Genomic DNA, 27,216 nt, shown 5'->3' on the forward strand with positions numbered 1-27,216 from the left:
GGTGGTGGTAACTGGTTTTACTGATTTGAAAAAGTAACTCAGATATTTTCTTGTCAATTAAAAAGTAATGCATTACTTAACTAGTTACTTGGAAAAAGTAATATTATTACGTTACCAACACTGGCGGCTACTTTAATATTTTTAAATATATGAAGCAAAAATTAACTTTAATTCAAAGTGAAAGGTGTTAAACAGAAATAACAGACATTGAGACAAATATTTTGCAATCTTTTTATGATTGATTTATGACTAAAATGATGTGATTAAAATTATACAAACAAGTAGAAATACGCTCTTAAAAATAAAGATTCTTTATTTCCATCGATGATCCACAAAGAACCTGGAATATCCATGGAAACTTTCAGATGCAGAATTTTTTAAATATTTTTTTCAAAATGGTTCTTTTAAGAACTGTTAACTGAAAGGTTCAAATTGTTTTTCTATGGCATCATTGCAAAAACACCCTTTTGGAACCTTCATTTTTAAGAGTGTGTATTTATCTGAAGCCTTGTGTAGCAACTAGCTCGCAACTCGCAACAACAAACAAGTTGGCCTTTAAAAGACGTTATGACTGAACACGTTTATTAATAATTTAATAAATAATTGTATTTAATGACAACATTTTGACAAATACAATCATATTCAAGCAACAATTATTCATAAAGAAGCGTCGCGAGTAATGTGTAGCAGTCAGCCACTCTGTGAGGCTTTTAAATGCCTCGAATGGACGGTCAGCTTCCGGGTAAATGTCAGAACACTTCCGCTAAACTTCCTCTGCTTTACTTTCATTGTTGACAGTTTGTTAACTACTGAAATACTTTGTAAACAAACCATAGTTTAAAAACGTATTAACAGTAGTCAGTACATTTGGAATGACATGTCGTTCGTTTATTAGACGAGTAGTCGCTGCGTCAGTTGTGTGGGAAACACTCTCATGTTTTCTTCAGTGTTAGGGAGCTAAGCAGCTAGCCGTCTAGCCTGCTTTACAGCTGCTGTGTGTTTGGGAATCTGCACTGAAAGCCAAGATTATGTTTCTCGGTGTGCTTTTGTTATGCTTTTACTTGTTTTGAATAACCTGTGCAGCATGGAATCTGAGGGAATTGTCATTCGGATAAAGACACCGGTGGGAGACATGGACTCATCAGTGGACTGTCCATCACATCTCAACTTCAATGATTTGCTGGTGAGTTGCTGTTTTAACTTTAGTCACAGTGTGCTTGTATTTGATATCTCAGTACATTTTAGAGGGAGAACCCGTTTATAGAGTGTGTCATTCCCTAATGAGTCGTCGTTGTTGTTGTTTTTGTTAGTGGTGCTGATTGACAGCTGTCAGTCAAATGTGTGATTGCTCAGTGATTCTCTTGTTTGGCAGGCCGCGATCAGGGATGTCATGCCTGACACCACAGTCACAGCTTTTGAATGTGAGCATTGATGTTGTATTTACAAATATTTTACAATTTTTTTGCAATAGTAAAGAGACGTTGGTCATAAGGGGTTAAAGTCATGCAAAAAAGCAAATATACAAATTTGCAGAATGAGTGATACAAATGTTTAGATAGACATGTGAGTAGTCGATGAATCTTAGATTATTCAGATGTGTTCTCTAATTCAGATGAGGATGAAGTTGGTGATCGAATCACAGTTCGCAGTGATGAGGAGCTCAAAGCCATGCTGTCATATGTGAGTATGCCTGATGTATAAACACAGCTGAGTCCTTTGAAATAGCTGTTAAACAGTGCGAATTCTGCATTATTTCTTAAATTATAGAACTGAGAAAAGAAATGTAGACAACTCCATGAATCAGAGAAGTCACTTGTACCATGGAAACAAAACTTTGCAAATGATAAGTCTGTCTTGCTGCACTTTTAAAGTACTTATACACTACCAGTCAAAGGTTTTTGAACAGTTTTTTTTATGTTTTTTAAAAGAAGTCTCTTCTGCTCACTGAGCCTGCATTTATGCGATTCAAATTACAGCAAAAACAGTAAAAATGTGAAATATTTGTACTATTTAAAATAACTGTTTTCTATTTGTATATAGTTTAAAGTATAGTGTAATGTATTCCCGTGATCAAAGCTCAGTTTTCAGCATCATTGGTCTTCAGTGTCACATGATCCATCAGAATCATTCTAATATGGTTATTTACACTGAAACACTTTTTATTATTTTATTTAGGAAGGATGCTTTAAATTGATGTTACAAAAGTTTTTTCAGTTATTCTGAACTTTCTACTGATCAAAGAAACCTGAAACAATTCTACTCAGCTGTGTTTTGGCATAATAATAATAAGTATTTTTTTGAGCAAGAAATTAGAATATTAGAATGATTTCTGACAGATCATGCGACTGGAGTAATAATGCTAAAAATTCAGCTTTGAAATTACAGAAATAAATTATATTTTAAAATGCATTCAAATAGAAAACGGTTATTTTAAATAGTAAAAATATTTCAAGATTTTACTGTTTTTGCTGTACTTTGGATCAAATAAAATACAGGCTTGGTGAGCAGAAGAGACGTCTTTAAAAACATTAAAAATCTTACTGTTCAAAAACTTTTGACTGGTAGTGTATGTATAGTATTAACACAATAACAGTATTTCACTTTTAAAAACACAACGGTAATCGCTAATACCGATATACTGGTTGGTTTACGAGACTCTTCAATAAAAGTGCTGTAATGAAATGCTTATGAAGAAAATGAACAAAGAAAAATACTTCCGGAACCAAGGCTGCTGAAAAGTGGGTGGTCACTGTTGCACTCTATTACAGTCTGTTGTATTAGACTTCTGAATGCTGAAAGTGTTTTTGTTGGAAGGGAAAAGCTATTACAAATCTATTATTCCAGATCTATTCACCCTTGGGGAAAGTGTTCTCATTACTTTGCTGATTGGCAAGGATGACAAGTAGCTACATATTTTCTTTTTTCTCTGCAATTTCTTCATCTATTTTCCTTTTTCTGGCTGCACCTCTTGATGTTTCCATGGCAACGTGCATCTCTGGCTCGCACTCCCTGTTTTAAATTATACAGGTGTTAACCAAGCAAGATTAGCAAAGGGAAAACTGTAATATTAAAATCCAGTGTATTTTTTATTATTCATTATTTTTTTTGTGTTGACTCAGGTGGTGGCCTCCCCCTGTGACCAGACACAAATTGAAAACTCATGCTATTGTAAACTTTTGCCTGATTCCCTATTTAAAGGGGAAGTTCACTTCCAGAACAAAAATTTACAGATAATTTACTCCCCCTTATCATCCAAGATGTTCATGTCTTTCTTTCCTCAGTCGTAAAGAAATTGTTTCTTGAGGAAAACATTTCAGGATTGTTCTCAGTATTGTGGACTTATATGGTGCCCCTGAGTTTGAACTTCCAAAATGCAGTTTAAATTCAACTTTAAAGGATTAGTTCACTTTCAGATAAAAAATTTACAGATAATTTACTCACCCCCTTATCATCCAAGATGTTCATGTCTTGCTTTTTTCAGTCGTAAAGAAATTAAGGGAAATGTCCTCAATATAGTGGACTTCAGTGGTGTCCCTGAGTTTAAACTTCAAGAACACAGTTTAAGTGCATCTTTAAAGGACTCTAAATGATCCCAGCAAAGAAGACAGGTCTTATCTAACAAAATGGTTATTTTCTAAAAAAAAAAAAAGACAATTTATTTACTTTTTAACCTCAAATGCTACATCGCATCATCCTACATTGCAGTTTTACCTTTTTTTGTAAAGGACGTTTGACCTTTTTTGCGTGTTCACTTTGTAAACACTGGTTCGGTACTTCTGGAGCGATGTAGGATGATTTTGAAGTTGGAGGAGAAAATTAAATGAGTTTTTCAACCTACCCTAACTGAATTGAACCGGAGAACCCATTCATATCACAGAGCTAGACTAGATGAGGATTTAAGGTTAAAAAGTATATAAATTGTCGTTTCGCTAGATGAGAGCCTTCTCCCTCGATTGGGATTGTTTTGAGCCCTTTTTAAGCTGCATCTAAACTGCATTTTGGAAGTTCAAACTCGTGGGCACCATAGAAGTCCACTATATAGAGAGAAATCCTAAAATGTTTTCCTCAAAAAACATAATGTCTTTATGACTGAAGTAGGAGGTGAAAATTATCTGTAAATGTTTGTTCTGGAAGTGAACTTTTCCTTTAAACAGTCTGTCTTCTCAAGTCCAGAAATGTTGTTGCCAACTCTTCTTTATCTCTCTGAGATTTCTGTTTGTTGCTTCTTTTGAGACCGCCCTAAAAGTACTTTCAATACTTACTGCTCACATTGTGGACACCAAGCGTAATGACTCGTAATAGTTTTTCCCCCTGCGAAGTACAGTGGAAGTTAAATGAACTATCAACTTTTATTATTTATTATTCAATACTTAAAGTTTCGCCTCATTAGAAGCACAGGCCTCCTGGGTAGAGGAATTTTTCAAAATCCACTTTCAGCTGGTGTTGTCTTTTACCCCCCATCAGCTCTCAATGACTCTCGAGTAGCCATGGGCTTCGAAACCACCGCTTCTGCAGGAAAAGAAATCACTTAGATTTGATATTTATTTATTTTTAGACGCTTTATCAAAGTTGTACCTCTCAAGGCCATCGCAGTCATTAGCCAGATTAGGCCAGAAGGTGACACACTGACAATGATGTCTCGCGGGTGTCCTGCACTGCCTGAGTGTAATTCAACTTTTTTTTCCTGCCTTGATTAATTCTGCGGTTGCCGTGTGGCTGGTTCTGAAACGCACATTCTGACATTGGAGATATTTGTGGGAATGCGTACGAGTGTTCTCATTTGTTATCGCAACAATCTGCATTAATGCTTATGTACAGAGAGATTTTCGCACATCACCAAAGAATTCTTTGAGGCCATATTACTCTGACAGTGAATATTACCGCGCGTTGCAGATTGCCTCCCCGTCGCATTTTGGTTAACAGCACAACCGAGTCCACTTTTTCTGAAAATGAGTTTTTCCTCCCATGATGCCGTTTGCTCCTCTGGGGCGAGCGCAAGCTGCTGAGAAGGGGGGAATTTAATATGCGCGTAACATGTGCAGAAGCTTGCGCCTACATTTAACCGATCATTGTGGTCATATTTCAAGCATGTGCCCTTTGCCTGGGTGGCTCTTGGGGTCTCTGTGGGGACCTTTATAAATTTGCTTCAATTAATTCCATGTGAAGGGCTCTACTGTTATGTAGACTTAATAGGAATTAAGAGATGACTTCTTGCTTTACAGGTGCGTAAGCTAATTCGCCGAGCTCTCTGGTGAAATCCGACCTTCAAACTGTCTTCACTGCATGTTTTTTTTAATCCAGCAGCAATCATCAGTCTGAGGTCTCTGAGATGTTCTGGGTCCCTGGTGTGCTGCTTCTTACCGTCAGCCTTTCCAGGATGTTAGTTCAAAGTTAAAGACTGACCCATGTCAGACGTAGCCTCGCTAACACACACATACACACACACTCACACACTCACAGGCACTGATCTCCCAGGCTGGGCCGGCTAATTACGGAGCGCTTTACTCAGGGTGTGTTAATGATCGGGGTCCAACAGAGCGGAGGTCCGACTCCTCTGTTCCCTCCAGCTCTCAAGCTGCCTTCCTGTGATCAAACTGCCTTTAGTTATTGTCCAACAAAGGGAGGTTTCTTTTAATACACTGTTACAGATTAGTTAGGTAATTGCGGGCCTAATCGATAAAGCAACCGAGTGGAAAATTAAAGGTGTGTGTTTTGGTGGAGCTACATGGTTTCAGCGCCTGCAGGCAGTGCAGAGAGGTGACAGTGATAAATAGGGTATTTAATAACAGCTGCTCTAACACTGCTTCCTCTGCATGTCCTCGCGCGCGCCCCGCCGTATTCATCACGCATTCGCACGCGGCGGAGGGACGGCACTGTACCGCCGGCCCCATCGGTTAGGCTTGCTTTTGACCTTTGTCTTGTTCTGCCTTTGTCTCTGTTTCTTTCTGTCTCTGTCTTTCTTTCAAACACTGACACTCTCCCCTCCTCTCTTGTCCATCTGGATCTGTGGTTTTTAATGGCTTTATTGTGTGTGATGGGGGCTCTGTGTTTGGACACAAAGGTCTCGTGCTGGACTGAGAGAGGAGGACGAACGACCAGATGGTTCTGTTAACCGAAACATCAATTGAATGTTCTTTTGGCAGGAGACAAAAATCTGTACGCGTGTTCGAAACGGAGCAGAGTTCTTTTGAAATACAATCAGAAAAAGTGGTAGATGACATATCAACTGTAAGATCAACTGAAGAAATTGAATTATTATTATTATGAATTATTTATACAATAATATATAAAATAATAAATAAAATATGTGAAAATTTGTATGTACACTACCAGTCAAAAGTTTTTGAACAGTAAGTTTTTTTGTTTTTTAAAGAAGTCTCTTCTGCTCACTAAGCCAGTAAAGCAAAAATAGTAACATTTTGAAATATTTTTTAATATTTAAAATAACTTTTTTAAATTTTAAAATGTAATTTTATTCTAATGATCAAAGCTTAATTTTCAGCATCATTACTCCAGTCTTCAGTGTCACATGAAACATTCAAGAAACATTTATTATTATTGTTATTATTTTTATTATTATCAGTATTTAAAACAGTTGAGTAAATAATAAATGATAGAAAAAAAATACTTTTATTTAGCAAGGATGCTTTAAATTGATCAAAAGTGATGATAATGGCATTTATAATGTTACTAAAGATTTCTGTTTCAGATTAATGCTGTTCTATGGCTGTTTCTATTTCAAATAAAATTCTACTTAAAATAATAATAATAATAATAATAATAATGATAATAATAATAATAATAATAATAATAATAATAATAATAATAATGATTTCTAAAGGATCATGTGACTGGAGTAATGATGTTAAAAATTCAGCTTTGAAATCACAGGAATAAATTACAAAAAAATCTTAAAATATATTCATGTAGAAAACAGTTATTTTAAATAGTAAAATTATTTCAAAATGTTACTGTTTTTGCTGTACTTTGGATCAAATAAATGCAGAAGAGACTTCTTTGAGAAACATTAAAAATCTTACTGTTCAAAAACTTTTGACTGGTAGTTTATATGCATATATAATATAAATAATCACATAACATCATGTCTCATGTAAGTAAATGTACAGTGTCATTACACTAAGTTTTTACGATTTCTTTATTACTGGCATAATTAAATAAAGTATTATAGGATTAATTAAAGATAAAAAAAATAATTACACAAATAGCTTGCTATGACATTAATAATATCATATAATATAAGGACTATAAATGCCAGACTCCATTTCAGCCTATTATGCAGTGTAATTAATTAATAGGCAGCCGTTACTGGCAGATTGCTTTTACGTCAGGCTGAAATGAGAAAACTCAGTGATTGGTCTGCGCCTGGCAGCCATTACAATGGATGAATTGATACAGAGGGTGACTGGTGTTTCAAAAAGATTACCTGAGCAGGGTGCCTGATTCATTTAGCATCGTTTCTTTTCCTCCCAACATGCAAGTGACTCTGAGAGAATGAGAATGTTTTTTTTTTTTGACATCAGATTGCTTCAATGTACTCTATGGGACTTTTTTCTGAAAGACCTTCATCGAGCATAATATTGATTCTGTGTGTAATATACTGAAAAAATGAAGCGGGCTGTTTTCAAGAGTTTTTTTCCCTCCCACTTTATTCTCTGCAGTATTGCAACACAGTGATGGAGCAACGCATCAATGGACTGTTACCTGAGCCTTTACAGATATTTCCGCGAGGTGTGTATAGTGTGTGTTAGTGTGCTGGTCCAAATTACAGTTCAACACTGCAACAGTAAATGTGCCCGAGGCCCACCTAGAGCCTAGATCACAGTTTAAAATCCCATGCTCAGCAATGACCTGCTCACATGTGTTTGTGCATGAGCATTTTCTGATAGCAAAATCCCCCTTCTGTGAGAGAAATAAATATAGTTTGGTGTACTAAAGCAATTTCCTTCTGAATACATATGTGATCACATGCAATAATCTTTATGATAGTTAAAAGCTCTCTAAGCTGCATCTCAGTATGTCTGTTTTGCAATGATGCAGATAGATTCTGTCATTTAAAACATTTAATATATTCTGCTCATGTTCTTTTTCTCTGTTCTTCCGTGATCTACAATCTAGTCAATTTTCTTTTCAGCCGGTAAGACCCCAGGGATCCGCAACATACACGGCCTGAAGGTATGTGTCTTAATGATTGTTTCAGCAGAGTTGGGCATGGATTGGTTATGCTGTGTACCACTTATTGAAATGTCAATTGAAGTCAAGACTCACTGTCTATATGTCCCTCATTTTCTACCCCCTCAGTGCTTTTCATTTCATCTGCTAAAATAAGAATGATGTGTTCTGATTTCTGTGTCACTCAATTAGATAACGTTATACAAAATTCTGCTATGTTAAAAAACATATTATAGACATATTTAAGCTTGCTTGAGGATTCAAAAGTTTGGAGTCGGGGTGTGTGTTTTTTTTCTCCCATGTTTTTGAAAGAAGTCTCTTGTGCTCAGCAAGGCATTTTTTATTAAAAATACAGTTAAAGCAGCAATATTATGAACTGTTATTGTAATTTAAGTTTGGGGTCGGAGCAATTTTTTTTCTTCCCGTGTTTTTAAAAACAAGTCTCTTTTGCTCAACATGGCTTTTTTTATTTAAAATACAGTAAAACAGTAATATTATGAACTATTATTGTAATTTAAGTTTGGGGTCAGTGAAATTTTTCCCCCATGTTTTTTGAAAGAAGTCTCTTATGCTCAACATGGCTTTTTTTATTTAAAATACAGTAAAACAGTAATATTATGAACTATTATTGTAATTTAAGTTTGGGGTCAGTGAAATTTTTCCCCCATGTTTTTTGAAAGAAGTCTCTTATGCTTAACATGGCATTTTTGATTAAACATACAGTAAAGGCTGCAATATTATGAACTATTATTATAATTTAAGTTTGGGGTCTGTGAATTTTTTTTCCTGTGTTTTAAAACAAGTCTTTATTTAAAATACAGTAAAACAGTAATATTATGAACTGTTATTGTAATTTAAGTTTGGGGTCAGGGCATTTTTTTTTTTTTTTTTTAATTTCACCATTGTTTTTTGAAAGAAGTCTCTTATGCCCAACATGGCGTTTTTCATTAAAAATACAGTAAAAGCAGCAATATTATGAACTATTATTGTAATTTAAGTTTTTGGGTTGGTGCAATTTTTTTCCCTATGTTTTTTTAAAGAAGTCTCTTGTATTCAACATGGTATTTTTGATTAAAAATACAGTAAAAGCAGCAATATTATGAACTACTATTGTGGGGTCAGTGCAATTAGTTTTTTCTCCTCATGTTTTTAAAATAAGTCTCTTATGCTCAACATGGCATTTTTAATTAAAAATACAGTAAAAGCAGCAATATTATGAACTATTTTTTATAATTTAAGTTTGGGGTTGGTGCATTTTTTTTTTCTTTCCGTTTTTTTACAGTATTTTTTTACAGTATTCTTTCCTTTCCTTTTCCTTTTTAAAACAATAATATTATGAACTGATATTGTAATTAAAGTTTGGGGTTGGTTCGTATATATGTATATTTTTTATTTCCCCATGTTTTTAAAAGAAGTGTCCTATGCTTAACATATTATGAACTATTATTGTAATTTAAGTGTTTGGGTTGGTGCAATGTTTTTTTTTTAAGAAGTCTCTTTTATTCAACATGGTATTTTTGATTAAAAATACAGTAAAAGCAGCAATATTATGAACTACTATTGTGGGGTCAGTGCAATTTCTTCCCATGTTTTTAAAGAAGTCTCTTATGCGTAACATAGCATTTTTTTTTTTTTAAATACAGTAAAGCAGCAATATTATGAACTATTATTGTAATTTAAGTTTTTGGGTTGGTGCAATTTTTTTCCCTATGTATGGTATTTTTGATTAAAAATACAGTAAAAGCAGCAATATTATGAACTACTATTGTGGGGTCTGAGTAATTTTTTTTCTTCCCGTGTTTTTAAAAACAAGTCTCTTATGCTCAACATGGCATTTTTGATTAAACATACAGTAAAGGCTGCAATATTATGAACCATTATTATAATTTAAGTTTGGGGTCTGTGAATTTTTTTCCCTGTGTTTTTAAAACAAGTCTTTATTTAAAATACAGTAAAACAGTAATATTATGAACTGTTATTGTAATTTAAGTTTGGGGTCAGGGCATTTTTTTTTTTTTTTAATTTCACCATTGTTTTTTGAAAGAAGTCTCTTATGCCCAACATGGCATTTTTCATTAAAAATACAGTAAAAGCAGCAATATTATGAACTATTATTGTAATTTAAGTTTTTGGGTTGGTGCAATTTTTTTCCCTATGTTTTTTTAAAGAAGTCTCTTGTATTCAACATGGTATTTTTGATTAAAAATACAGTAAAAGCAGCAATATTATGAACTACTATTGTGGGGTCAGTGCAATTAGTTTTTTCTCCTCATGTTTTTAAAATAAGTCTCTTATGCTCAACATGGCATTTTTAATTAAAAATACAGTAAAAGCAGCAATATTATGAACTATTTTTTATAATTTAAGTTTGGGGTCGGTGCATTTTTTTTTTTCCTTTCCGTTTTTTTACAGTATTTTTTTACGGTATATTCTTTCCGTTTTTTTTTTTTTTTTTACAGTAAAACAATAATATTATGAACTGATATTGTAATTTAAGTTTGGGGTTGGTTCGTATATATGTATATTTTTTATTTCCCCATGTTTTTAAAAGAAGTGTCCTATGCTTAACATATTATGAACTATTATTGTAATTTAAGTGTTTGGGTTGGTGCAATGTTTTTTTTTAAGAAGTCTCTTTTATTCAACATGGTATTTTTGATTAAAAATACAGTAAAAGCAGCAATATTATGAACTACTATTGTGGGGTCAGTGCAATTTCTTCCCATGTTTTTAAAGAAGTCTCTTATGCGTAACATAGCATTTTTTTTTTTTTTAAATACAGTAAAGCAGCAATATTATGAACTATTATTGTAATTTAAGTTTGTGGTCGGTGATGTTTTTTCCCCATGTTTTTGAAAGAAGTCTCTTATGCTCAACATGGCATTTTGATTAATAATATACAGTAAAAGCAGCAACATTATGAACTATTATTGCAATTTAAAACGACTGTTTTGTATTTTATACGGTTTAAAATTTACTCCTGTGATGGAAAAGATGAATTTTCAGCAGTCATGATCCTTTAGAAATTATTGTAATATTGAAAACATATATGCTGCATAATTTTGCATAATACTTTGATTAATAGAAAGCTCTTTGGTTAAAACAAAAGAACAGCATTCATTTGAAACGTTTTGCAACCTTGGAAATGTCTTTTGATTAATTAATGCATCCTTGCTGAATATTAATTTGTTAATTTATTTAACAAAAATCTTACTTAACCCCAAGCTTAGGGTGGTGTAGTTTCTGCTGTTCTAAATAGTAAGATACAGACCATCTTATTCTTGTTTTGTACTTGTTTTTGTTAATTCTGGATTAATTGGCTTGAAGAGGATAAAAAACCCTGATAAACCTATCTAAATGAGGTCTTCATAGACACTAATTAAGAAGAGAATCACTGCTTTGCTGCACTACACTATACGACCTACAGACCTCAATTAATCTACTTATTTATATAGAGACTCTCTTTGAGCTTTTTCCTTCATTCTCCCACTGTGATCTGTTAGCGTGCCTCTGACAATAAGCAGCTTCATGAATCCTCTTTAATGACAAATAAAGGACATGATGTTGATTCATTTTTTTTTTTAACCCAGAGATGTTCCCAGAGTTATATTTAATTTTGCCTGATAGATGAAGTGACCCCTTTCCTCAAGCCTCTCTCTTTATTTCTCTCCGTCTCCCCCACGAAAGCCAATTAACCTTGCGGCCAAACCAGGCAGTTTGCTGTTGAATCACAGGTTAATTAGCACAGGGCTCTGATTGTCTTTGTTTGCCCGCAGGTGAACACACGGCCCGAATCCTCGAGTGGCAGGGGCTCCTCTGCAGCTGATTCCCGGTCCAATGATAGGTGAGTGATCCCAGATCATCCCTGCCCTCATTGAGAGAAAAATCTTACTACCCGGATTTGTTTATAAATACAGATACATTTACAGTGTTTACAGTAAAGCAACTACATTAATGATTCAGTAGTAATACCTTTATGAAATCAATAGTTGACTGACAATTCTGTTTGGATCAGCTGTGTTTGAAGCTATTAAACGGTCACCAGCTTACAGTTATGAACTATGCTACTAATATCAGATTCCACTGCTTAGTAATAATGCATTTTAACATTTATAGTAAAAAATAAATGTTTCTTGACGATCAAAGCAGCATATTAGAATGATTTCTGATGGATCATGTAAAAAAAATCAGCTTTTCAATAGGGCCTTGTTGTGAACATTTGCACTTTGGCTTTGAAAACATAACTGAAGCTGAGTTAAAGGGGAAATTGATTCATTTCGTTATAAGGGTCTCAATAATGTCATTCTCTTTACAAGAGAAAGACAAACGCTAACAGGAGTTTGCAGTCTTCATACCCTAAACATACAGCAGAAACATTTTTTCAATATTAATTGGATTCTGTCTTAGAGAATGAAACCCCCTGGCACAGAACAAAGACCTGCGTTCTGAAGGCCAGTGTGTGTTTTTCTGTAGGGATGTGAAGTGCTGCAGATCATATTACGAGACAAATGAGTCTCATCTTACATTTCTAACATGAACTAACTGCTCTGTCTAAACAATTTACTCATCATGTCAGATTTTTGCAAAGCATTATCGAGTCATCTTTACAAAATGTCATACTGTGTCTTTTCACTTCAGCAGTTTAAAGAAATCTTCAGCTGAGCTAAAGAAGATTTTGACGAATGGACAGGTATAGTAGCCCTTCCTTCACAACACACACACTTTTACTTCTACATACATTTTGATACACACCCATACTGCGCAGTATTCCCAATTCAATCGAATCTGGTTATCTTGTTAGTGATGCTGTTACCACTCAACCGGTGATGCTTGATATCACTTATCCCATTTAATTTGTCACCGTGGCCTGTGTGTGAATGTGCGAAAGCATCTATTGATTGCTCCTAACGGGCTGTTTACTGACCCTTTCTCTGTGGTATGCTTGAGATCTTTATCTTGAGCGATCAGAGCTGTATCTGTGTGTCCTTCTGCCCACCCCTCCCCATTTCCCTGTCACCTTTTCTCCTCCCTCCACAGGCCCCCAGCAGGCCAGTCTGTCAACTAAAGTGTGTCAGATAGACAATTAAGACAGTCACATCCCCTGTGACACCTGTAACATGCGCAGTTAATGGAGCACTAGCATCCTTCCTTGTGAATTCAAACACACACACTTTAACCTAATCAATGTCCTGCATGGGGCCCCTGTAGTCAGGGTGTGGTCTATCAGCAGAGCATTCCAGTTCTCAAGGGGAATCACTTCTCTTACAATTACATGCAGAAGTTAAAACGCACTTGTTAAGGCTTACAGTTTTTGATATATAAAATTAATAGTAATAGGGCTGGGTTTTCACACAAATTTCACAAATTGATTCGATTCTGAATCACAAGCGTGTAATTTGATTTGATTCAATATTGATTATTTTGGATATATATCAGGTACAGTACATACCAAATTTACTCAGGGGGAAAAAATCTTTCGACTAATGCTGTAAAGTATACATGAGAGTCAGTTGGTACTGAATTTTTAGAATATAGAAGGTTAAAATTAACTGATTTGTATACAAATGCTTAAATTACACTTAAGTTTTTATAATAATGAAGTTACAATTAAATAACTATATTTCTACTCCAGTTAGTTTAAAAAATATATAAACATTGAAATAGTGGCTATCATAAAAACTTGGCAGCTTTATTCAAACATATATTAAGCATTAATGAACAGAGTTTATGGTCATCAAATATGTTTTTTGAGGTAAATGTGACGTTATGTGGCATTGTTTACATGCTGTTATATTGATTTCTTTGTGCATTTGAAACCCTGATATAGCGAATATATGAGATTTCAGTTGTACTTTCTTTTAAAATACCTTCCAATGTTCATTCATGTTTATTTCATGCTGAAACTGGTATTAAAGCAGAAGAGATGATCAGATTAAGTTCACGTGCTTCTCTTGAACTGACGCGCTACGGTGATCTGTCACTTCACATTAAACAGTGGCAAAACTGTATTTATTGTTTGAATTTTGTAATAAAATAGATATAATTTGAAATCTGAGACTTTGTTTCAAATTAAAAGTAACAAAGCACAATGCTTATTTCGATCTATTGGATGGGAGGCACACTACAAAGTAACATTCATTTACTGTAAACAGACTAGACTAATCGATTCTTGGGATTACGGAATCAAAATTGTTTTGTAAAAATAAGAAGCAATTAAAATTTGAGAAATCGAGAGGGGGAAAAAATGGAGAAATCAATATTTTTTTTTACCCAGCCCTAAATAATAATACATTAATGAAAAATGCTGCTGTAACGATGATAGCATTATTATTATTGTTATTATTATTATTATTATTATTATTATTATTATTATTTTCAATTTTTATTATTATTACAAAATTGTTATAATGCATTTATATAAATATTTATATATAAAATGTTAAATATTATTAAAAAAGGTCTGACTGAAAACAGTTGTTCTGAACTCTGTTCAAGTTGGAGTTAATTTGTTACCTGGATGTATCCGTTCAAAGCTGTATCTGAAAATAGTTCTCTATGGCTGGAATTAGCAGCTGCATTTACCGGTCAGGGCAGAAGATTACTAGAGTGATCTTCACAACGTTTTTCTGCTTCGTCAGCCTCAGAGATACTCTGTCCCCATGGAATCTGCTTCTGGTTTTTGCAGACATAGATACATATAGCCCCATTCGACCGCTCCAAGCACATGGATGCGTCCGCTATCTTGGAATGGTCAACTTCACGTCATTCACCATACTATAGGTTTGCAGACCAACGGCTGTGCAGGTCTGTGGCATCTTCAAATATTCAGTTCATTACTATGGTAAATGACGTCAAGTTGAACATTACAATATAGCAGATGGCTTACGTATAACATCCCATAGAAACAGTCACTAATGATGCATCTACAGATATATATATTTATGGTTACAGACCACTTAAGTGACAATCTTTAGTGGTTAAACCATTTTCAAGGGTTTGTTGCAACTGGCCACTGACATTTAGTCTTACTTGAAGGTCTGAGGGTTAAAGAGATTCACCTAAAAATGTAAATTCTTTCATTAATTACTCACCCTCATGTCGTTCCAAACCCGTAAGACCTTAATTCATCTTCCCAACACAAATTAAGGTATTTTTGATGAAACCCGAGAGCTTTCTGACCCTGCGTAGACAGCAACACGACTGACACATTTTATAGCCCAGAAAGGTCGTAAGTTAAAGGGACATTAAGTAGTCCATGTGACATCAGTGGTTCAACCATAATGCTATGAAGCAATGTGAAAATTTAGTGTGCAAAAAAAATAAAATAACGACTTTATTCAACAATTTCTCCTCCGCTCCAGTCTCCGCCACACGTTCATGAGAGCACTATGGCACACGCATGTGGTCTTTATAAACATGTCTGAAGATTTCGACAGAGGATGACTTGCAATCTTCTGCCAAGCCTTACTTATTTGAACCAGAATATACGAAAAAAACGAAGAGAGGTGGATGTTCTACATCAAAATGCCAGCTCCTGCATCGTTATTTTTGTTTTCTTTGTGCACAAAAAGTATTTTTGAAACCTGATAAAATTAAGGTTGAACTACTGATGTCACATGGACTATTTTATCAATGTCCTTACTACCTTTATGGGCCCTAAACATGGTAGTTATGTTGCTGTCTATGCTTCATTTGTGTATAATGAACTATAGTGAACAAAGGTCTTATGGTTTTGGAATGACATGGGTGAGTAATTAATGACAGGATTTTCATTTTTGGGTAGACTGACCTTTAATATCCTACAGCATGTATTTTGCCTTTCTATTCAAATCAAGAGGTTAAAATAAAGTTGGAGGGCATTCGATGTGCATAAAACTGACTGAATGTCAAAACGTACTGGTCCCCCTGGCCTCTTGGTGTCAGAATGGTCTGATAAAAGCTGTCAAAACAGTAATAAAATACAAAGTCAAACAAGACAGCACAGGGCAACAAATTGTTTTTAAAATTGCCATTACTGTCCTTGCTGCTGTTGTCCTTTTATAAAACAGACATTTATAAATTGTAAATTGTATTAATCCTTGTTTTTGTCCACAATTGACCTTACACAGGAATTGTAGCTTTTGTAGGACCTCAGTAGTTTTTTCCCATTTGGTGTTGCTGTTACAATTATGGTGTTTCTTTTGTTTTCTTCCTCGCTTTCTTTTTTCTGTCTTCCTCTGTTGTCGTGTCTCAATTCATCAGCTCACTTCAGTTTATTTTACCATTTTACACATTTATCAAGCATAAGGAAAAAATAGAAAACTGCTGTAGTGGCAATTTCGTAGAGACAAGTCTGTGAATGCATGCATACACATACCTCATCAAAGAAATGTACAGAAATATACAATTCACCCCCGCCCCACCTCTTTAGATTATTTAGATTCTGTTCTCTTTGGATAACTGCAGAGTCTTTCTCTGTTTTTCCTTTGTTTGTTTAGATTAATGAACATGACCTCCAGTACCAGGAGCAGCTTGGCCATGGAAATGGCGGAACAGTTTACAAGTGAGTGTTGCTCTCGTGGTTTTTACCTTGAGATTTAATTAGACCGATTGTGGTCAACCTCTTCAAAGGCCTTCTTTACCCTTAAGTTCAATCTCATGTTCTGATTAATTTTACAGTGGTCTCACATGTGCTCATGGTTTCAGACATCCTTCAACCACCCCTCAATATTATGATTTATTAAATGTCTCGAGACATGCGAGTTAAGGACTGCGCTGATAGTGAAGTTGAAGTGACTCTTTTTGGTCCTTCTGTAGCTCCTTTCTGTGCCAAAGCTATATACCACAGCCTATACAGTTGCATGCCAGGGCAAGGTCAGCGTCTTGCACGCACAAATCATTTCATTAATTTCTTGAACCAAGTGACTGTTGACAAGGCTCTGTGTGCTTTTGTGGATAATAAAGACCCTCATCATATGCTTCTCTTACTGGAGGAGCACCTCTAGGTTGTTGGAAATTGTTCAACCATTTTAAAAAAGCCAATACTGCAACCCAGACAAGAATGCAGTCTGGCGAGCTCAGCACTAAATGTGTTTGCCTAGAATTATTTTCGCCCTCAAACAAAAGAAACTGCTGAATTTTGCATTCATCTCTTAATTCAAACCTTTTTCCCTGTGTTTTTCCTCTTTAAACTGTTTTACCAGAAATACAGCTGTTCTGTCTGTATGGAACAAGCACTAAAAGCCAAAACCAGGAATGTTTGTTTTTATTTTTTGTGCATATTTTGTTCACTACATATTCATGATCTTTAAAGTAGGGTAACATTCACTGTTATTGTGTTTCCTGCTCAGACTGACAGCTGCAGTGCAGTACAGGTAGCGGCAGGTGAAATGTAATGTAATGTAATCTCTGATGTTGCTCGTAGGGAAATTTAGGCCAGACTCCCATCCATCTCCACAGCTGTCCTCAATCACCTCTACTGTGCTCGCTCACATACACGCACTTTCCTTTATGCAAAACGCACACCTTTGTGACCGTGAGACTGCATACAGGATGGCGCCAAGGGTATTTGCTTAAATTGCTTTTCTTAGGAATAAATAAATATGTTTTTTTCCTGTAAGGCTTTCACCTAACCTGCACCCCTTGATGTTGTGTTGCTGTGTTTATAAGCATGTTTCTTGCTCACATATGCGAGAAATGATGAAGTAAACAAAAACATTCTTAAATTCATACACTAAAATTCTGAACAAATGTATGCATAGGTACAAGAATATACAGAATGATTGATGTAGACAAATGTCACTTTCTAAATTCCTCATGAATTGGTTTTATCCTCTCGGCAACCAATAACTCAATGCTGAAAAAGCATTGGGATCAGCACGAATCATGTGAACCCATAATATAAAGTAGTCCTGGTCATATATAGTTTTGTTCAAGGCTTTGTCTGTATATAGATACACTACCAGTCAAAAGGTTTTGAACAGAAAGATTTTAAATAAAAAAAGCCTCTTCTACTCACAAAGTCTGCATTTGTTTGATCCAAAGTACAGCAGAAATGGTACAATTTTATAATATTTTAACTATTTGAAATAACTGTTTTCTATTTGAATATATGAAATTTATTCCTGTGATTTCAAAGCTGAATTTTTAGCATCATTACTCCAGTCACATGATCCTTCAGAAATCATTTTAATATTCCAATTTGCTGCTCAATTAACATTTATTATTATTATGTTGAAAACAACTGAGTAGAATTTTTTTCAGGTTTCTTTGATGAATAGAAGGTTCAGAAGAACAGCATTTATGTGAAATTGAAATCTTTTGTAACATAACATTTTTGTAACATCATTGCTTTTGATCAATTTAAAGCATCCTTGCTTATTAAAATATTAAAATTATTCTGACTCCAGGCTTTTGAATGGTATAGTGTATAATGTTATAAAAGCTTTTTTTATCAGATAAATGCTGATCTTTAGATCTTTCTATTCATCAAAGAATCCTGAAAAAAAAAAAAATGTATTCAACCGGTTTAAAATTACGACAACATTTAGTGCTAAAAAAAACTATGATTACAAGAGTAAAGTTGAAATATTATGAGAATAAAGTCGAAATATTACGGGAATAAAGTCGAAATATTACGAGAGTAAAGTCGAAATTAAAAGAATAAAGTCAAATTTATGATAATAAAGTCAAATTTACGAGAAGAAAGTCAAATTTATGAGAATAAAGTCGACTTTACAAAAGTAAAGTCATAATATTGCGAGAATCATGTTGAAATTATGAGAATAAAATTGAAATTACAAGAATAAAGTAGAAATTATTTGTTAATAAATCTTGACTTTATTCTTATAATTTCGAAATATAATGAATGACATTTTTAAATATATTTAAATAGAAGACCGTTATTTTAAATGTATTAAAAATATTTCTAAATGTCACTGTTGTTGCTGTGCTTTAGATCAAATAATTGCAGGCTTGGTGAGCAGAAGAGACTTGTTTAAAAACATAAAAAAATTGACTGGTAGTGTATGTAGATTATTTGCAATTGTTTGCCATTTTGTGATCCTATTAGAACTAACCTGCGACCCATTTTTGGGTCACGACCCACGGGGTGAGAACCGTTGCTGTAGGCTTTGTTTCTTCTCGTGCACATCTCTTTGTGGCTTTCTTTCAGGTGAGGTGATCATCTGGTCATCTCAGGTTAGATGGCACAGAGAAAGAGACGGAGAGAACTGTCTGGTCCGCATTGGCCACTGTAATCGAAACCTGTTTGTGTGGTTGCATGCGTGTGTGTTCGTCTGCAAACGCGCATGCATGGGATGGCTGTCTTCGAGAGCTCCATGAATACTGCATGACAGAGCTTTCATTACCTCGGGCTCTGGAGTGTAAATAACAAACAGAGAATAGGGACACATTTACGGGGGTCAGGACCACACGTCACTACGTCACCTCGTCCTGACCAGGCGTCTGTCAGTCTGAAGTCATCGCTGCATGACTGTTCAGCATGGTCAGAGTTCAAGGACTTTAGATGAACTTTCCAAATAGGCTTAGTAGGATACATTACTGCTCAGAATGTCCTGAAGCGACTATTTAGACAATATCATTGGTTGAGTTGGCATTAGTAAGTAGTCATTTAGCAGATGCTTTTATCTGAAGCAACTTATAGCGTACGTATTACACAGGCAATCCCTATGGAGAGACTTGGGGTTAAATGTTTTGCTTAAGGGCTCGATGATAACTGCTTATGGCTTGCTATATGCACAAAATGAAACTAGCAACCTTCTGATAGTCAGCCCTGAGATATACCCAACTATCCAACAGATATTCATATTGTGTTTCTTGAATTGAACCTTTTGAGATTTTAATTTTCAGTGCATGATTAAATCATTCGTCATCAATAAGCAAAGCAAGCATTTCCGTATCTTATATAGCTCAGAATCTTCCGAAGTGTAAAGTGTACCTGCAGAGGACACTGAGGTGAGATGGGATCGAGTGTCGCAGTCCTAAATGAGGGAAGTTAGCCGTCGCTTCACTTAGAGCGACATTAATTAAAGGCTTGCCGGAGTTACGAGGTGTCTGGAGCTGTAACCAGATCAGCCATCTATTTCCCATAAATCACACAGAGTGTCTCAAACACGAACCATTACGAATTTGTTTACTGCAGCCTACACACAGAGAATCATAAGCAAATCAGTTTTTTTTTCTTGTTTTGTCATTTTCTTTCTCGTTTACACAAACACACGTATTGTGCGCCAGTGTTGTTGAATCCACCCTCGTTTGGCAGCTGTCTGTTGTTATAGTATATTATCTGGTGGAATGGACCGTGTCGTGGGTTATTGTAACCCAAGCCCTCTTCAGCACCTACAGCAGTAACCAGATCCACTGCTCGGAATGAGCAAGGATCATAATTAAATAATTGCGGCTTTGCCGTTAATTCGACCTGTAACAGGAAGCCTGTCTGGGAGAGCTCACGCTGAAACGGGAACGGAGCTGATAACGCTCCACAGCTCAGAATGGCTGAGGTTTCGCAGGTGACTGACTCAGGGTTGACCTCACCTGCATTTGACACTTAGGATGAGGACACCCCTCCTCTGAGCTCTTTTTCGTAGCAATTAAGCTGCTGATAATCTGTAAATAAATACAAATGTTTAAAAAGCACCCGAGTGTCTTACCTAGTCATATGGATGTACATCTCGGGTTGCTCTGACTTAAACAAAACCCTGGACATAGTTTCCATCCTTAAATGACAGTCATTGAATGTCTGGCCTTAATTTTTTTTATTTTCCTGTGTACAATGGCCACAGAAAGTGTTTGGACACCTAAGCAATGTTTAAATGCATAAAATAAAATTACAGATACAAATATGTAACAAATACTAAAATATCTAGCTTCAAATAAGCAACATATGTGTCACATATCACCCATACATTGCCGTTAAAAAGTTTGCGATCAGTACGTTTCTTCATGTTTTTTTGTTTCAACTTAAAAAGTAAGTGTTTGTGCTGCCTTAGAATTTTAAGTTTACTCAACTCAAATATCCAAGTTGTCATGTAGTACAACTTAACATTTCACGTTGACTGAACTTACTTTTTTAAGTTAAAACAACTTTTTTTTTGGAGTATGGTCATCAAGGCTGCGTTTATTTGATCAAAAGTACAGAAAAAAAAGTAATAGTGTAAAATATTATTGCAATTTAAAATACCGGTTTTCTATTTTAATTTACTTCAAATATGATTTATTCCTGTGATGCAAAGCTGAATTTTACTCCAGTCTTTAGTGTTGCATGGTCCTTCATATCTCTAATATATTGGTTTATTGTCAATGTTGGAAACAGTTGTGATGCTTCATATTTTTTTGCAAACTGTGATGCTTTATTTAGGATCTTTTTCATGAATACAACGTTAAAAAGAACACCAATCTTTTCGAACAATATAAGTCTGTACTATCACTTTTGTATCAATTTAACATATTCTTTGTGAATAAAAGTAATCATTTCTTAAAAAAAGAATGTACAAAAATTACTGACCCCAAAGTTTTAAACAGTAGTGTAAATTGTTACAAAATATTTATATTTTAAATAAATGCTGTTCTTTTAAACATTTTTGTTTCATCAAAGAATCCTGAAAAAAGTATTACAGGTTTCAAAACAATATAAAGCAAATGAAGTAGAGTGAAGAAGTTGAATGACAATAAAGACTGAAGTAATGATACTGAAAAATCAGCTTTGCATCACAGAAATAAATAATATTTTATATTATATTAAAATAGAAACCTATTATTTAAAACTGTTATTTATTAATTTCTTTTTCAGTATTTAAATGCAGCTTTGATGAGCATAAGAGACTTGAGAAACATTAAAAATCTTACTGATCCCAAACTTTTAAACGGCAGTGTATATATTATGTCACATAGTTTAAGGTCAGTAAGATATTGAATGAAGTCTGTTATGCTCATAAATGCTGTGTTGTGAAAAAATGTATTACAATTTAAAATAAATGTTTTTTTTATTTTAATATATTTTAAAATGTAATTTATGCCTGTTATGGCAAAGCTTTGTTTTCAGCAGCCATATAATCCTTCAGAAATCCTTCAAATATCTCAAGAAATAGTTCACATTTTTAATATTGAAAACGCTTGTGCTGCTTATTTTTTATGAAAACCATGCTTTTTTCCGGTTGAGTAGAATATACTCAAAGCAAACAGAAAACAGTATGTATTTAAAATATAAATCTTTTGTAACATTGTAAATGTCCTGCTTTCACTTTTTAGAAATTTAATATATCCTTGCTGAAAAAAAACTCACTGCACCCACGTTTTTGAAGAGTAGTATACATGCATTTTGATTTGTTGATAATATTTTTTTTTATTTATTTGTACATTTTTTTTTAATGTAAGGTATTGCTAAGAAAATTTGCATTGTCATTTAATTGTACATTTTTCCCTTTTGAACAGAGCTTACCACTTGCTCGGGAAAAGAATTGTAGCGGTAAAGGTAAGAACAATGCGTATGTTCTATGCTTTACAAGCTCAAGCTCTGGAACTTAAAGCGACTACTCAAACATTAAGTTAAATGATTAAATGAAAGGAATTTGCTGGTTTTCCTTAGTACACTTATTGATTTTTTATTTTTTTTTTTATACATATTTTGTAGATTACATATTGTCAAAACTATTTGGCTCACAGAAAAAAAACATGAAAACATGCATAAAGACCCAATATGATATTATAGCTCACATTCAACAAATGGGTAAAAAAATCATACAGCCGGTTTGCTTTATAAATAGACAAAGATCCTGCAGAGCAGAAGACGTGAACTCAGGCGGCTTTGTTGCAGGTGGCAAGATGTAATGAATAACCGCTGGAGATGTCAATAATGCTCTTCTAATTTAAGATCACGAAAGAGCAAATCCAGCACTCCTACACACATTGCCACAGTTAAACATGATTGAGACCCTCATACGTGGCCCTCATACTTAAGAGCGGCTCTTTCTTTCTCTGTTCTTTCTCTGTTTTAGCTGCCATTTCTTTCACTCTTTTACATTTTTTCTCTTTCCACTTCCCATCGTCCTCATTGACATCTGTTTAGTTTACTTTTATCCTCTCACTTCTCTTCTGTCTTATCTCCTATCTGTCCTCCTCTCCGCTCGTATCTTCTGCTGTGTCTGCTCATCTTTCCGTCTGCGCTCTACCTGGGTCTGCTCGAGCAGGGCTATCTATTTGGCTAAGGCTGTAAGTGATCTCTGCTGAGCTTTAACTGCGTGGCCTTGCCTTACTGCCTTACCTGTAATCAATTATTTCAGTGGGAGGCTGATAATCTAACCTTAACTAAAGAAGCATTTTAGCTAGTCGCTGCTTCATTACAAAAGTAGAGACGAGAGAGAACAAACACCTAGGTTGAAACAAAAACAGAACTGTTTTTGGTTTAGAACTTTATGCTATTAAGTGAAAATACAGCCTTGAAATATCTCTTTAGAAGTTTGAATGTTTAAAAATTAAATTTTTTTTGTGGTAGGCTGTTTAATTTCCCGTCAGTACTGGCTGAAGAGAAACTCTTTGAGCATGTTTCCCGAGCATTCACTCTCAAGTTCAAAAGAGAGCTGAAATAGAAGTATTGTTGTACCAACAGAAAAATATACTTGAATGACTGCTTATGTTTGCAAGTTGTAAAATTGTTTGAAAAGGGTAGGGTGAAGTGTCTAGCATTGCATATGCATAATTTTGCTCAAGAGTTCTGTTTGGGTGAAAATGGATTTCTTTTGTGATTTCAAGTGCTCAGATAGTTTAGAAAGGTCAGCATGAGTTTGTTTAAATGCTGGGCTGTTGCTTGTTTTGCAGGTTATTCCTCTCGACATCACGGTGGAACTGCAGAAGCAGATCATGTCAGAGCTTGAGATCCTTTATAAGGTCTGAATTTGGTACTAAATTTGTATCTATATGATAATACATACACATAATTCATTTAATTCCTTTTTCCAGTGGATAAAAACAGTAACCTAATTTCAAAAATGTGCTCACCCAGTGTGAACGGTGACTTACAATGCTGTAGTCCTATCGGTTTCTTACCTCCCTCTCAAGAACTAAACTTGAAGCATTTTGCCCTCGCTTTGGCACTCAAGTGTCACTTTGTTAGCATTGAGAGTGTCTGTGAAAAGTAACACCTGAATACTCTCAATGTTTTGTTCTTGGTAAAGTTTGGAGCCACTTCCCAGGTAAAAACCAAATTTGTTTAGAGCTGTGTGTGGTTTCAGCTTTCAGCTTAGGCCTATGTGAGGTGTATGACTGTGATAAGTATAAAAGAAGTATCATGAATTATTCAGGGATCAATGCCTATGTAGTTCAGTCCACCTGTTCCTGTAACCTGCTCTGACAACAGCTGCAGGATAGACTTTTGTTTTTTACAAATCACCCTTTGCAACAATGAGCCAATCACACAGAATAATCTGCCAATTTCACATTCTGAATAAAATACTGCGGCATTAGCATTACATGGCTTACTATAAATAACTACCAGTCAAATACTTAATGAAACTATTAAACACATCTTTTCCCTTAAGAAAAACATTTAACAAAAAAATCTTACAGAGCCAACACTTTTCAGTGGTAGTGTACATTTATGATAAAGTGCAAAATGTGTTATGGTCATATTAAATTTTACCTGTTTTGATATATCTGATTGTGTTGTTTACAGTGTGATTCTCCATACATCATAAAGTTCTACAGTGCTTTCTTTGTGGAGAACAGAATATCGATATGTACTGAGTTTATGGATGGTAAGTCTCATCTGTCTTGACATTTCTCATGTGTCTAGGAGGCAACATTTTCACAAGAAAGCATCACTCACAATATGTAACATTTAATTTGAATGATTTGTTTTTAATGTAGGTGGCTCTCTGGATGTCTACTGGAGAATCCCGGAGCATGTCTTGGGCAGAATAGCTGTTGCGGTAAGTCCTTTTCTAGTCATGAAACTGTTATCAAATAAATGTGGATCAGCTTGGATTTTAAAGTTTTCAGCATGTCCAAGAGTCTGTTACAGCTCAGGCCAGTGTGTGTGTGTGTGTGTGTGTGTGTGTGTGTGTTTTGTAACATTTTATTAGTGCTGAATTGTCATTGCTCCCGGTTTCGACCCTCATTACCCTCTCCCTCACACTTTCTCACAATAATCAAAGATATGCCACTGTTTAGATAATTTACAACTCTATCCCCTACAGACATAACTCTCATACCCTTTTGAGTCTCTTCTGAGTTTTTCAATAAGTATGGCTGTTTGTGTGTGTCTATAGGTGGTAAAAGGATTAACGTACCTCTGGAGCCTAAAGATTTTACACAGAGGTGAGAAAGCCACTTTTATATAACTTGTAAAATGTGTAAATCAATGTAAGACCTGTTTAGGCATGTGTATATAGAAGTAAATTATGTACACTACTGTTTAGAAAATTGGGGTCAGTAAGGTTTATTTTTGAAGGAATTTAATACTTTCATTATCATGGATGCATTAAAATAATCAAAAGTGATAGCAGAGAATAATGATGTATAATGTTACAAATGTTTTTCCATTTCAAATAAATGCTGTTATTTTAAAATATCTACAGGTCCTTCTCAAAAAATTAGCATATTGTGATAAAGTTCATTATTTTCTGTAATGTACTGATAAACATTAGACTTTCATATATTTTAGATTCATTACACACAACTGAAGTAGTTCAAGCCTTTTATTGTTTTAATATTGATGATTTTAGCATACAGCTCATGAAAACCCCAAATTCCTATCTCAAAAAATTAGCATATTTCATCCGACCAATAAAAGAAAAGTGTTTTTAATACAAAAAAAGTCAACCTTCAAATAATTATGTTCAGTTATGCACTCAATACTTGGTCGGGAATGCTTTTGCAGAAATGATTGCTTCAATGCGGCGTGGCACGGAGGCAATCAGCCTGTGGCACTGCTGAGGTGTTATGGAGGCCCAGGATGCTTCGATAGCGGCCTTAAGCTCATCCAGAGTGTTGGGTCTTGCGTCTCTCAACTTTCTCTTCACAATATCCCACAGATTCTCTATGGGGTTCAGGTCAGGAGAGTTGGCAGGCCAATTGAGCACACTAATGCCATGGTCAGTAAACCATTTACCAGTGGTTTTGGCACTGTGAGCAGGTGCCAGGTCGTGCTGAAAAATGAAATCTTCATCTCCATAAAGCTTTTCAGCAGATGGAAGCATGAAGTGCTCCAAAATCTCCTGATAGCTAGCTGCATTGACCCTGCCCTTGATAAAACACAGTGGACCAACACCAGCAGCTGACATGGCACCCCAGACCATCACTGACTGTGGGTACTTGACACTGGACTTCAGGCATTTTGGCATTTCCCTCTCCCCAGTCTTCCTCCAGACTCTGGCACCTTGATTTTCGAATGACATGCAAAATTTGCTTTCATCCGAAAAAAGTACTTTGGACCACTGAGCAACAGTCCAGTGCTGCTTCTCTGTAGCCCAGGTCAGGCGCTTCTGCCGCTGTTTCTGGTTCAAAAGTGGCTTGACCTGGGGAATGCGGCACCTGTAGCCCATTTCCTGCACACGCCTGTACACGGTGGCTCTGGATGTTTCTACTCCAGACTCAGTCCACTGCTTCCGCAGGTCCCCCAAGGTCTGGAATCGGTCCTTCTCCACAATCTTCCTCAGGGTCCGGTCACCTCTTCTCGTTGTGCAGCGTTTTCTGCCACACTTTTTCCTTCCCACAGACTTCCCACTGAGGTGCCTTGATACAGCACTCTGGGAACAGCCTATTCGTTCAGAAATTTCTTTCTGTGTCTTACCCTCTTGCTTGAGGGTGTCAATGATGGCCTTCTGGACAGCAGTCAGGTCGGCAGTCTTACCCATGATTGCGGTTTTGAGTAATGAACCAGGCTGGGAGTTTTTAAAAGCCTCAGGAATCTTTTGCAGGTGTTTAGAGTTAATTAGTTGATTCAGATGATTAGGTTAATAGCTCGTTTAGAGAACCTTTTCATGATATGCTAATTTTTTGAGATAGGAATTTTGGGTTTTCATGAGCTGTATG

At 35.2% G+C, this 27,216-nt stretch overlaps 1 protein-coding gene across 1 annotated transcript in view; it reads left to right on the top strand.

The window, feature by feature from the left end:
• The first annotated feature begins 771 nt into the window (after positions 1-771).
• The window catches only part of map2k5 (mitogen-activated protein kinase kinase 5), a 78,110-nt gene continuing 51,665 nt past the window's right edge, over positions 772-27,216 (top strand). Inside the window, exons 1-13 of the mRNA XM_073837060.1 lie at positions 772-1,183; positions 1,373-1,421; positions 1,613-1,680; positions 7,680-7,749; positions 8,153-8,193; positions 11,967-12,034; positions 12,829-12,880; positions 16,668-16,732; positions 22,621-22,660; positions 24,004-24,072; positions 24,857-24,938; positions 25,051-25,112; positions 25,452-25,500. Of these exons, the coding sequence (XP_073693161.1) occupies positions 1,052-1,183; positions 1,373-1,421; positions 1,613-1,680; positions 7,680-7,749; positions 8,153-8,193; positions 11,967-12,034; positions 12,829-12,880; positions 16,668-16,732; positions 22,621-22,660; positions 24,004-24,072; positions 24,857-24,938; positions 25,051-25,112; positions 25,452-25,500 (847 nt within the window). The 5' untranslated portion in view covers positions 772-1,051. The remainder of the gene's footprint in view (positions 1,184-1,372; positions 1,422-1,612; positions 1,681-7,679; positions 7,750-8,152; positions 8,194-11,966; positions 12,035-12,828; positions 12,881-16,667; positions 16,733-22,620; positions 22,661-24,003; positions 24,073-24,856; positions 24,939-25,050; positions 25,113-25,451; positions 25,501-27,216) is intronic.

The sequence above is a fragment of the Garra rufa genome, chromosome 3 (genome assembly GCF_049309525.1).
Source record: "Garra rufa chromosome 3, GarRuf1.0, whole genome shotgun sequence".
NCBI lineage: Eukaryota > Metazoa > Chordata > Actinopteri > Cypriniformes > Cyprinidae > Garra > Garra rufa.